Source organism: Anarrhichthys ocellatus, unplaced genomic scaffold (assembly GCF_004355925.1).
Source record: "Anarrhichthys ocellatus isolate YVR2014 unplaced genomic scaffold, GSC_Weel_1.0 scaffold108, whole genome shotgun sequence".
Lineage (NCBI taxonomy): Eukaryota > Metazoa > Chordata > Actinopteri > Perciformes > Anarhichadidae > Anarrhichthys > Anarrhichthys ocellatus.
The window spans coordinates 394,059-407,309 of NW_022280138.1; the positions used below are offsets into that span (position 1 = coordinate 394,059).

Sequence of the window (13,251 nt, forward strand, 5' to 3'; positions counted from 1 at the left end):
CACCCTCTCCACCGTGAAGCATGGTGGTGGCAGCATCATGCTCTGGGGATGCTTCTCAGCAGCAGGCCCTGGAAGGCTTGTAAAGGTAGAGGGGGACATGAATGCAGAAAGATATCGCCAAATCCTGGAGGATAATCTGACTCAGTCTGCAAGAGAACTACGACTTGGGAGAAGATTTATTCTCCAGCAAGACAACGACCCCAAGCATACAGCAAAAGCTCCACAGAATGGTTCAAAGACAACAAGGTGAATGTTCTGGAGTGGCCAAGTCAAAGCCCAGACCTCAATCCAATCCAGAATTTGTGGCTGGACTTGAAAAGAGCTGTTCACGCCCGATCCCTGAGTAACCTGACAGAGCTTGAGCTGATTTGAAGAAGAATAGAGAAAAATCTTAGTGTCCAGATGTGCCAGCCTGAGTGAGACACATACACACACACACACACTGCATTTACTAAATACTGACCTGAAGGGGGTGAATACTTATGCAATCTTTACTTTACCTTATATATTTTTAATTAATTTACATTATTTTGTAAAAATCTGTTTTCACTTTGATATTAAATATTAAAGAGGTTTTTTTTCGCAAATTCTTGTCAAAAAAGCCAAATTATATTGACCATGATTTCATGTATAAAAGCAACAAAAGGGGAAAACATCCAAGGGGGGTAAATACTTATGCAAGGCACTGTACTGTAGTCACGTGTATTACCCATTTCCTTCCTGCCTCCCTTTGCAGTCTTTCATCTGGACTTGGGAGGCTCCAGCCCAGACTGTGCACAGATGTTTGCCAAATCCCTCCAACTTTGTGGTGCTGTATCAGTGTGTGCTGTTCCAGTCTCCCAGCAGCATTCCTCCATAATGTAGGAGTGGGCAGATCACTAATACTTGTATCGATACTACTGATCATCAGTGTTGTGTTGAGTATCACTAACAAAAGGGAATAAACAAAACTCTCCCCCTAGGATACAAAATGAGCATTTACCATGCATGCGATTAGGTAATTAACAACTGCAAGACATACTAAATGTTTGGTATGTTATGCATCAATCATGAACTAATAAATGACACTGCTCCCCCCTTCAAGTTGTGCATTAGCTGCCTTTAATAATACAACTGTATTGGTGATTGTGCCCTTGTAGTACATGGCATGGACCACAGCTATCTTTAACAGGGTGGACTTTCACAGAGGAATCTTCATACAGTCTGCACAAACAGGCCCGTCTGGGTCAGTATCTGTGATTATCAAAGGCTGCAAGGATCCTATCACCGTTTATGATCACTTTATTTGGTCATCGTACTTAGCAGACAGGAGTTTAAGGGAACCATGAAATGAGTCAAAACACAAACCAGTGAAACAATGTCATTTACTCATTTTAATGGTTAAAAAAATACTTCTTTGCGGAAAGAGACAATAGGTCCCCGTTTGCTGAGAAAACGAGGAGACCAAAACAATGGCACCCACCAAATGATGACTGGTGGAGCGAGATAAGATGAGGTAAATGTTTTTGAGGAAACAAAACAAAAAAGGCACAATTTACAATCAACCATGCCCAAATTCACAATAATAATAATAATAATAATAATGATAATAATAATAATAATAATAATATATAAGTACAGCTAAAAAAGAAATCTGAAAATCTGCAACAACGAAAATACAGACCACTTATATTATACAAGACAAATCTCGCCCGTCAGGCTCCTCCTGTGTGCTCTAGCCTAATCGGGCTTCTGTACACCGTGGAGCCTCCCAGTCCTGCTGCTGATACTGTACAGAGAGCAGTTCTCAAGTGACAGGGGCTCCAACATACTATCTCACCACCAGACATGACACACACAGTTTGGAGGGCCCGATGCAATCGTCATGGCAGAAGGCACCGCAGCCTTGGCACATGATCATGGCTTTGAGGCGGCACGAGCACTTGAGCGCCACTTCCTCAGCCGTACTGTCAGTAAAGGCCTGGATACTGAGGGTGGTCTGGCTGGAGGCCAAGCGTGGGCGCAGCTGGAGCACACTGTCTGCCATGCTCCGGGAGAAACCGCCATTGTCCATCACTGACACATTGGCTGTGTAGCTTACTCCTCCAACACCACTATGCTTGGGGAACTTCCCATAGAGCTGGAAGGGAAGGGCGGAGGGGGAGGAGGAGGGAGAGCCAGAGGAGTAGGTAGCTTTGCTGTGCTCCTTCTTTGCCATCCTGGCTAAAGTCATCTCCATGTTGAGGAGTCCTTCCATCGCCCCTCCGCTCAGGTAGCCGTCCACAGAGCCCCCCGGCTCCTTTTTGGTAACACTCATGGGTTTAATGGGGAACAATTTGGCAAGAGCCTGGCAAGAGGGCCGTGCACCTACTTCATTCTTTACCGTGGGTGCAGGAGACAGCTGCAGTTGGTTTGAGGGGTGGGCCTGAGTATGTGAGGGCCGCCAGTTGATCCTAACAGTAGGCACCACCTCTGTGGGACAGGGGTCTGCATGGGGAGGAGAGGGGCCATTAGGCATGGTTCGGTGGGTCGGCTGCGGCCTGTCTGGAGTGACCCCCTGGGAGGGCTGAGGACCATGCGAGTCTTTTATAACGGCAGACTCCACTGCGGTCTGAGAACTGCGGTCTGACTTGCTTCTGAAGGAGGAGGAGGATGAGGAGGGTGGCAGAGAGGTGATGACCGGGACAGCCCCGGGAGCCTGCTGAGACTGATACTGCGGCGCAGCTGGGGCCTCCATCAAACAGGACACTGGGCAACCTGTTGGAGACTGGTTGTGGATCTGCGAGGCTGCACCCAGTTCTGGGCTAGGAGACTGGGCTGTGACCTCAGGCCTGTTGCGAGGCCCTAGGGTCCTTGCTATTGGTGGTCTGGTTTGTGGTCCTGGCAATCGGCTGATCTCAAGCCTGTTGGCAGAGTGTGAGGGAAGAACTTTCTCCAGGGGCAGGCTGCCCTGTAGTAGCTGAGTGACCAAAGGGTTGTTGGCCTCAACACTGGATACTGGTCTGACTGAGCTGGCCAGTCTCTTGGAGGCACCTGCAGCAGTTGGGTGAATGACAAAGGGCTTTAAACTTCCACGACACTCGTCTTCAGTAGAGCTCTCTCCGGAGGCTCTACAATCATCTCCGGGTTCCATTTTGACCACAACGTTGGTGTCAATGTTCCCATGTGGGTGGGCTGTGGGGAGAGACTGGTGGTCCTGGTAATAAGGGCCACTGTGCTGAGGGTTAGGCAGGCCATTGGGAAAGCAAGGCTGAATGACAGTCTGACCTTGACGGCTGGAAACGTAGGCCTGGATGACTGGATGCTGGTTCTGAGGAGGAGGGCTGCAGATGACCAGCTGGCCGTTTCTCTTGATGCTCACTTGGGGGCACCAGTCCTGGTCAGGCTGCTGCTGCTCATCCTCCTGGATGTCATTCTCACAGTCTGAAGCAGTTTCCGTGGAGTCGCTATGTGTCCCAGCCTCGTCGTCTTTCTCTCCACCAGAGTCTGCATGTTGGGGAGAGGATGCGTCTGTTTGCAGTCTCTCTGCAGCTGAGTGAGAGAATACCTCGTGGGGTTCCACATGGTAGGAACCATGCTGGATAACGCCGCCCAGCCCAGCCTCCTTCCCTTGTACCTGCTCTTTGGACTGACAGGAGCTTGCCAGTGTCTGAATAACATCCACACCCTGAGCCCCGAACCTGGGAAGGGAATCTGGGATGGAGGTTGGGGCCAGTGAGGGTTTTTTAGAACCCTGGTCAGCCATCTCTGTGGGGGCATCAGCAGACTCAGGCACCTCAGGCTTTGGAGTGAGCGAGTCTGTGAGCCCATTGGAGGAACTCTGGACACTGGCTGACGCTGTTTCTACTTCCTCTAAAGCCTCTGACCCCCCAGCTGCTTCCTCTCGAGGAGGGCTTGGGGTCTGTGGGGGCTCCAAGGACATGGAGGTTGAGGTAGTGGACAGGGAAGGGGATGGCTGGGGCGTCGGCTCTACATTGAGAAGCTGTAGTTGTGTTCCAGACGAATTAGTGCCTGAAGACGATCCCTGCTCCTCCATCCCACCACCTCCTCCACATCCTCCACCACCTCCTCCTCCTTCACCTCCTCCGGGTTCGATAGGTCCTGGATGCTCTCGCGCTCGTCGTCCATTGCTGCTATCCGGTAGCCCAGAAGCAGGCCGCAGCCTGACCCCGACCGGCCCTGCCCCTTCGCCAGTGGCTGCAACAGCAGCAGCGGCCTCGCGCTGGGCCCGGGCTTGCTGGGCACGGGCTTTGATGTCCGCCAAGGTGCGCGCGCCCCCCGTCCCCGACCGCCGCGAGCCCTCGCCGGGGGGCACGATCCGGGGACAGATCTGGTAGGTGGGGTGACCTTTGACCCAGGGGGGTTTGATTCTGGACAGTTGAATCTGGGATAGAGACACAAGGACAGTGAGTCAAACTTTATCTGGACAACAACTCATTGCTGAACAAGCAAATTATTTCTGTGCACAAAGTCTTACCCGGATAGGTGGCACCTTGGGCTCCTCTGTTGTCGGCTGCGGCTTCTCTGAACGGACACTGTCAATTGTGGTACGAAAGGACTGACGGTCATCAAGCCGCGGCCTCTTTTCGGGGAAGCTGGAGAAGGCCTGAGTCTCATCTGGCCTTCTCTTCTGCTCCTTGAGCTGAGCACTGGACACAGGGGTGGTGGCTGGACTGGCTGAGGGGCTACTCTCACGGCTGCTGGTGGCGGTACCTCCTGTAATAGAGGTGACCACAGAGGCTGTGTCATCCAGGGGATCGGCAGCGACTGCAGCACTGGAGGACGCTGAGGAGGATGAGGAAGAGTCCAGGCCTGCGGCAAACGCTCCCTGTCTATCAGAAGGTGAGGAGGGTGAGGAAACAGGCGAGGAGGCTGACGAAGAAGAAGAAGAGGAAGAGGAGGAGGAGGAGGAAGAAGAGGAGGAGGAGGAGGAGGAGGAGGAGGAGGAGGAGGAGGAGGAGGAGGAAGAAGAGGAGGAGGAAGAAGATGGTGAGGAGGTGGATGCCAGTATAGGTGGAGCCTCCTCTGGGAGCAGGCGGGCTGCTGCTTCTGGCTCTTCGTTTGTGCTGGTGGAGGCTGGGCTGGGGCTGGGAGTTGGAGTTGGAATGGGAGTTGGAATGGGAGTCGGAATGGGAGTTGGAATGGGAGTTGGAATGGGAGTTGGAATGGGAGTTGGAATGGGAGTTGGAATGGGAGTGGGAGTGGGAGGTGGCAATGTGACTGGCTCTGGAGTGGGAGAGGGCTTTGGCTCTATGGAGGCACTCTCAACTGGGAGCTCCACGCCACACTCAGCCTGCAGCACCACCTCCCCTAGAACAACCGTGTTGTCAGACATGGGAGAGCCAATAGAAACTGCCGGGCTGTCCAGTGCGGCACTGGCCTCAGCTGCTTCTGTTGACTGCAGGGCAGGAGGAGTGGCCTTGCAGAGGGTCCGACGGGCCCGCCGACGCAGGTCTGCCCGTGTGCGTCTTCTCATCCTGCCGTCTCTCCTCCGCCGACCCACGCTGCGTCTCTTGGGCGCACCAGTTGCCACATCACTGTCCAGCACACTGGCTGCAACTTCACTGGCTTCACTCATGGTAAGCTTTAAAGACTCCTCTTGTGTCAGACCAGACCTACAAGTACACAAACTATGTTTTAGTGCATTGTAGAAACACTGCGATTTGTCTGCATATCGCAATACCCTTATCTGATGTAGGTTATACCAGAGTAGTCTAAATTACATGGAGGACAGAAAAAAATGGAAAAACAGCCTAAAACAAGCGGTCAAAATGAATATCTACATCATGGCTTCTCTAAGTAATACTATTGACACTAGCAGTCAACTAATAAATGTTAACTTAAAAAGGAACCGACCCAAATATGACAAACTAATATGGCTGTTGTGTGAATAGTGGATTCAGACTTGGATGAAATGGGTTGGCTCTTACTTTTGCCCATGGTACTCTTCAAAAAACTTTTCCTTCCACGCCTCTACCTTCTTCTCTTTCTCCATTTCCTGCCGGAAACGCACCTGCATCTCGTGGGTGAACTCACCTAAATGTGTCAAACACATGTGAAGGTTTAAAAAAAAATAGCTCCAAAACTGAACCTTTTGAAGTGTATAACCAGTATAATTTTTGTTAAAAACCTGATTTAGCCACCCTTCAGCTGTTAAAATAAGCAGCTGGTTTTCAGTTGCAGTAATGTTCCGGGACAGTGCTACCAGCAGCAATATAAAGACAGGACATTCGCTGAATCAGATCCCTAAATGGACTGATACACCAAGATCATGCAGAAGTGTTTGTGATTGTGTACTTCTACACTGTATGGCCTACTCCTCATTCACAACATCTTCTGAATATTAAAGCCTGGCAGAATTCTCAGATAAATGTCGCAACTTGTCCATGATTGACCAATCACGTACCCTCGGACAGCCTTTCTTTCCAGCTCTGGGAGGCATGGGTGAAGAACTCATTGTTGAGAGCCGAGCTACTCAGTCTAGCCATACCATCTGGTCCAATCTGAAAGAAAGCGGACACAATGCATAAATAGCAGTAAAACCATATACCAGAGGATTGGAGTAGCCTACACCTCACATGCATCATATTGACTCATAAAATGACAAAAACAGTGTTTGAGCTCAGCCTCACAAAATTCTAAAATACAAAAAACTAGGCTAGCACACTGCAACAATATCCGACAAAATCCATATTTCTCTTGTAATAGCCATTGCATTGCCCAACAATTCACAGATTGCAGGTCAGCATTCTGTCAACACTACAGACTAATGTGTGTCAATTACACATCAAAGGTATATATATGCATGCAATGCTTCATGTTTTAGCTTTTTTCTCTTTTAATCAACAACAATTGCTACCTATTTAGCTGTTAATTCACAATCTTCGATGAATCTGGCAGCGGTAAAAGGCACAGAGCAATGGCCTGTGATGTTGATTCCTACTACTACACTAAATGTCCAGAACACTTTTTCTCGATTCTAATTCAATTCATGTTTGGTAGTTATTGGGGTATCAAAGCTAGGGATAAAGTGGAAGGACAGAAACAAAACATACCTGACGGTCCACCTCTGGCAGCAGCTGCAGTAGCTGCTGCTGCGAGTGTGTGGGGAAGGCTGAGAAGGTCCGCACATTGATGAGGGCTCTGATGTTGGTGTTGACCAGGATGGAGCCTGGTGTTTCAAAGTCTACATCCACTCCTCCCCGACTCCTCTTCATGGGCCCTGACACAGCAAAACCACACGTTTCATTTAGCCTCTCAGCCAGATGCTAAAGCTATCTGCAGGTCTATGCTGCTAACCATAAAAGACCACACGCACACAAAATCACACTGGGACATTTTTCTGACCAGTGTTTGGCATTTTAACAGGACATCTTGCCTTCAGATAGTGGCTTCATCTTCTCTCTATTCTTACTGCTGGTTGGGTTTATCAATTAGGATAATGTTGAGGTCTGACCAGTGAGGCCCATAGGCATTCTGAATTATTGCTTTGATTATTTGTGTGTTGTTAATCCAGGTGTTCTCAAGACAAAATCTGGTTCTTACCTGAGGGGACATGCTCTCCATTCACTTTAAGAGGGGTGAGGACAACACGAGGCATCATGACTGCTTTCTTCCTCTGCCTCCCTGACTGTAGCAACACAAATAGCAGGATGGACAGGTGGACATAGTAGACAATTTTACACTCAGTATGTTAAGCAGCACTGTTTTCCTGTCCCTCTACAGATCAAGTCCAAATGCATGGCATGACAGGGACACATGGATAACATGGTAAACTTGAACACATGTTGTAATTTCCACTGTAACATGGAGCAGCTTGTGGCTTCCTGCATGGTGCTGACCTGTCTTGAGCGGCTCAGTCTGGTCTGGGTGTGTTGAGCATGTTGGTTCTGCTGCGTGTCTGTGCGTCCTTGCTGTCCTGCTGCCCTGCTGAGGCGGGTCTGGGGCTGGGTGCTGAGAGTCTGCAGTTCTGTGGAGCAGGATGCGCTGGACGAGCTCTCATCCACCGAGGCTTCAGGTCAGAGAAAAACACATTTACAACTCCACTCTGTCACACCCATATAACATTATAGGCCGTTTGTGATGTGAATGCATTGAACTTGGCACTATCTGTCTGCACCAGTCTAACCCCTACAACCTAAGGAATGATGTAACTCAATTTTATAGAATAGAGGAGTTAATGAAAGGCCATTTTTGACTATGCATTTTCACAATGTTTTTGCATGTACAAAATTATACAGGTACTTATGCACATTTGTTCATTCATTAAGGCCACTTTTATGCACAGATATGTAGAAGCTGGAACAGATTTGAATTGCCAAGACGTTCAATAAAAGAATGACCCACACTGGCATTCAAATACTATAGACATACTGAAATGTTGGAAACATCAGGCTGAGCCTCCCCTTGAGTCAATTTACGGTCCAACCCTCAGCTATGATCATGAGCCCTGGGCACCAACAGAAAGAGTGAGACGGTGTAAAGACTACCTCCCCAAAATTAATACTTAAAAAAATCAATACACTTTTAGGAAATATGCCCTCATCTTCTAACTTAACTGATGATGAGACGAGGTACTTCAGGATCTGGGTGGCTTACCACCCTTACAATTTTCTTGGGGAAAACATGAAATGGTTGGAATGAGTTTTCTTCCCGGGGTCTGTGGGCTCAGACATCCAGAGGAATGGAGCAGCAGGTGTCATAGGATGCCAGTCGGAGGATGAGGAAGCCCTCTGTTCATAATCCATGCCGCCCCATCAAGATCTAGGACACTGTAGGATTCAAGTCCTTTCTCTTATTACTCTTGCCAGAACTAGAGTAGTTCTATCCATAGACTGTACATAAGAAGTGGACGTAGCTGCTGTGGTGTCACCCACTGGATTGTGGACTGCGGTTTAGAAGCCTTATATGGGACATTTAGGCCATCGCCATCTGTGATTTTGGCCGTCGCCATATTTGGACTGTGGAGGAGGGTCATTGCAGTAAAGACGCCGTATATGTCTCTGGTAGAGACCTGTCAATCGCTGTGTAGCCCCGCCCTAAAGCATCCCCTGCTTTATGGTCTGTTTGACTCTAAATGGACCATAATGTACGAAATGAACATCATGCTGTATTGAAGAAGACTTGAAACTAGAGATTGAGACCATGAACTCATTTTTACAATGTTTACTGAGGTAATAAATCAAGAGAGAAGTAGAGTCATTTTCTCATAGACTTCTATACAACCAGAGGAGTTGCCCCCTGGTGGACAGTAGAGAGAATGCAGGTTTAAGACATGAAGCGTTGGCTTCACTTTTCAGAACCGGATGTTTTATCCCAAGGACAGCAGGATCAACAGCACTTGCCTCTCCCACATTAACACCACTGAAGTACCCTTGAGCAAGGTGATCCAGGCTGCACGATTAAAGTCTTAAAGAGGGAAAGGAGGCAACTACAGCAGGAGACAATCATTGTGGTATTTGACATCATTTCATGCTGTACATTTGTCCCTGTACAAAAAACATGAAATCATTAAATATACAGAACGTGACTCTATGGTCGATAATCAGTTTGAGGAGAACATAATAATGGAGGTATGCTCATTCACTGCCAGCTCAAGCACTGCACTGGTGTTGGTATTCAATAGAACTCTGTCCTCGTACTCTGGTACCAGAACACGATCTGAACTATTCAACCTTTGGAAAGGTGAATGCCTTTAATATACATTCTCCCCATATGGGTCTCTGCCGGTAAACACGTGAGGCCACATGTAGGTCACCAATGACATGAAATACCAGTAGGGTTTCTCCATGGGTCTGGGAAACAAATCCAATGGAGTTGTTTTCCTAATAGTCATAATCTTGTGTCTGTTGAGAGAAACCCACGTACCAACGCACAACACGGAATTAACAAACACAAGACGACAACAGTGCGTAGAAACACAGCCAGGTCAGTGATGAGCATGGTAGGCTACTTCTTATACCGCACCTCCGCTTGGTAATGGGAAAAAAGAGTTGAGTGTTTCTTGGGGCGACTACCCCACCGTAATGGAAAACCCCCATTAGAGAGGCATCTTGTGTGTGGTGTAGTATTACCGTCATTGTCTCCACTGGCAGCAGCGGTGGTCTCAGTGGAGTCGCAGCTTTCTTGCTCAGTGGCCTCGGCAGGGCCGACAGAAGCCACCACCGTGCCTGCTGCAGGTGTGCTGCTGCTGGAAGCTGGGGCGGCGGTGCTGCTGGCCGGCTCGGCTGGAGTCTCAGACTCTGACGTAGTCTTTGTCCACTGGAGGGCGTTCTTCTACAGTGTGAAGAAAAACAATGTTCTCTAAATGTGTGATGCGCATCAGACGGTTTTCTCCTATCAATTGATTTTTGTGGTTCTGCATCAAGTATACAAAACAATATGCGATTAAACAGATTGGGATTACCCTGTGGTGTATTTATCCCTACAAGCAATTACAGCCACCCATCAATACTGGCTTCCTTTGGTGTCCCTGTGAACAAACTCCTTAGCAATAGATTACCCGACTAGCCCTACACAAAACAACTGAGCCAACTCTTTGTCTGCACAGGAGTATCATGAACTAGAGCATCTCATCAATAAGTTGGTCAGCAGTTGGACTTCACAAGAAAAAGATATTCACTGTGGAACTTGTGTACTATATTGAGTAACTGTCACATATTTTTTTCAAATGCAACTTTTTGGATCAATATATATGACTGCCACCCATTATGATGGTAATGTAAAGTGAGAAAGAAGAGGATGGTGTTTGTGTACCTTGAGAGTGAACAGGCTCATCCGTCCAGGCAGCTTGAAGAAGATGCTATTCTTGACTCGGTCTCCCCTCACCTGGGAGTGGAGCATGGTGACCAGGCATGCCAAGGGTGCTGTACCACTGCGCGCACACACAGTTACAATTCATGTGACTGGACACAATGGACATAAAGCCACATTCAGATCAGAAGACGTGATAGTTCTACCTGGTGCTCATGTCTGCATTACAATAAAGCTTGCAATAACAGTCCTCCTCTGTGAAATTACTGAAAGCTAATGTTGGGCGATATGACCATACACTGCACACGGTGGAAGATATTAACATCTCAACTGTCAGAGATTTTGCCACAAAGTTTCTATTGTGGTATCCATCTTTCAAATAATTATGGTTGTATTAGTCATTTTTGGCCAAATCCTTAAAACGGACTGTTTGATGGCAATATTGGATTTTTGCATCAATGTGATTTTGTTTTTGCTATACAGTGTATTGCAGAGCACTCTCTGCTTCTTTTATCAATCAACAGTCTCTAAACTTTACTATATATGACATGCAACAACACTAAACATTAACATACAAGCTTGTATGTTACTGTAAATACTCAAATCTTCCATAATAATATACAATAATGTCAAACTACTAATAACACCAGTGGAGGAACGTAGAGCCAGGCTCCTTCTTAGAATATCCTTTTAAAATGACATGTCCTTGCCTGAATGTTTTTTCTCTTTGACATTTAAGCACAGTCCAATTGGAATTCAATTCTGTGAATGGATGAAAAATGGACTGTACTCGTATAGCGCTTTTCTAGTAGTGGTGCAACGGATCATGAAACTCACGGTTCAGATCTTATCACGGATCACAAATCGGATCAGCACAAAAGAAAAAAAAGGAGCAAATATAAGTTTCAGAGATCACTGATCATGTGTCTCTTTGCCGCTGATACGAACTGATCATTGATGATCCATATTAACAGATACAGATCCCTTTGTTGTTTGATTATAGCAGCTGGTCTACAAGGATCCAGACTATTTCTTTCTTTATGCCACCGTCCCAAAAATACTTTCAACCACTCTGAAGTCTGTAAACCTTCAACTATTCTAAATGTTATCCTTTTAGGCATCTATACGTTTTTTTTCTTCATAGAAACACAATTAAAATTATATGGAAATAACAGCTGCTGTTGCAGGTCCACTCACTTTGCAGAACAAGTCTAGCAGTTCTGTGTCTGGGATCATTTTATATAATTTAATAACCAAAATATTAATGAGTAAGTGGGGAGATGATGAGAGTATTTACCCTGTGGTGTTATCAGTGTAACATTTGGCATTTTTTATACTCCAATTTGACCTATTGATTTGATTATAGATGTCACCAGCTGTAGCTAACCAATGTTACAGTCACCACCTGAAAAACCACAAAATTGAACTTGAAATAGTACTTTGACTGCGGTGTGCTTCTTTTTGTCTTGAACAGAAAAAATGCCTCTCTGTATCGTTTTGCTATTTGAAAACACAGAAAGTGTTTTTGCAATTAAATGGGACAAACAGAACCATTGCTATGGTAAATGTTGATTGCATCACTTTTCTGTCTGATACCAGACCTGATTATTTTGTTGGGAAAGTTACAATTAATTTGCATATTGTGTCAAATGAAAATAGGCCGAGCACATGAGGAACTGTGTGCCCTAAAATGACTGACAGAGTGCCCCTACCCCCGAATAATGAGAGAAACTTTAAATCAGGACCCATGGCAAACATTGTACCCATCTATTCTACCTAGTAAAACTGCATTTGGGTGCATTTGACTGGAGTCCCCCAATACATTGGTATTTCAAATTATTAAAAAATGTAAGCATAAATTAAAACAGATATAAACAAATTATGATATAAAGTCATTAGGAACTTTGGATCGACAAAGTCATGAAAATTTGGAATGATAGAATAAAGCACCAGTGAGATATGTTTTAATTGTGTATTGTATTATTTACATTGCCAGGCCGTGCATGCTTTTGCTCCATGTTAGCGCATGGAGTGCATATGAGCGTGCTTCACTGGTTAGATTAGGCTGCCGCTCTGCTCCGATACAGCCTAGGTGGTTACAGCTGATAACGCCGTCCAGACCGACAGCGCCGCTGCTGAAGCGTAGCACCTTCTCTCAGGTTAACACTGTTTACTCTGTCAGCACTTTCACCATAGTTAGAGCTGTTAGCATCATTAGCTGTGAGACGCCTGCCATGTTGAGAGCCAACCATTTAAGGTGAAATGGTGACCGTGACATTTTCCAGAATTAGAGTATTGGGCCCATTGTGTTTGCCTTAACCATGAAAGCACACTGTGCCAGGAGCAAGTGCTTGGTTACAGAAAATAAGTTATTAATATAAGTAATGAAGATCTTGGATCCTCCAACCTACCTCCTGTTTAGGCCAGCAGCAGGACAGGTGGTCCATGAGGGAGGAACATAAAAAACATCAGTTACACACACACACACACACACACACACACACACACACACACACACAC

At 46.6% G+C, this 13,251-nt stretch overlaps 1 protein-coding gene across 1 annotated transcript; it reads right to left on the reverse strand.

Annotated features, from left to right (window-relative positions):
* Positions 1–1,353: 1,353 nt before the first annotated feature.
* LOC116399309 (polycomb group protein ASXL1-like) lies at positions 1,354–13,246 on the reverse strand (the record flags this gene model as incomplete). The annotated part of the gene is made up of 11 exons (XM_031876380.1): positions 1,354–4,363; positions 4,457–4,851; positions 4,939–5,594; positions 5,910–6,015; positions 6,386–6,482; positions 7,035–7,201; positions 7,525–7,609; positions 7,821–7,990; positions 10,053–10,254; positions 10,735–10,852; positions 13,143–13,246. Coding segments are annotated over 11 exons (4,653 nt in total), but the record flags the coding sequence as incomplete, so codon positions are not given.
* Between the last annotated feature and the right edge of the window lie 5 nt (positions 13,247–13,251).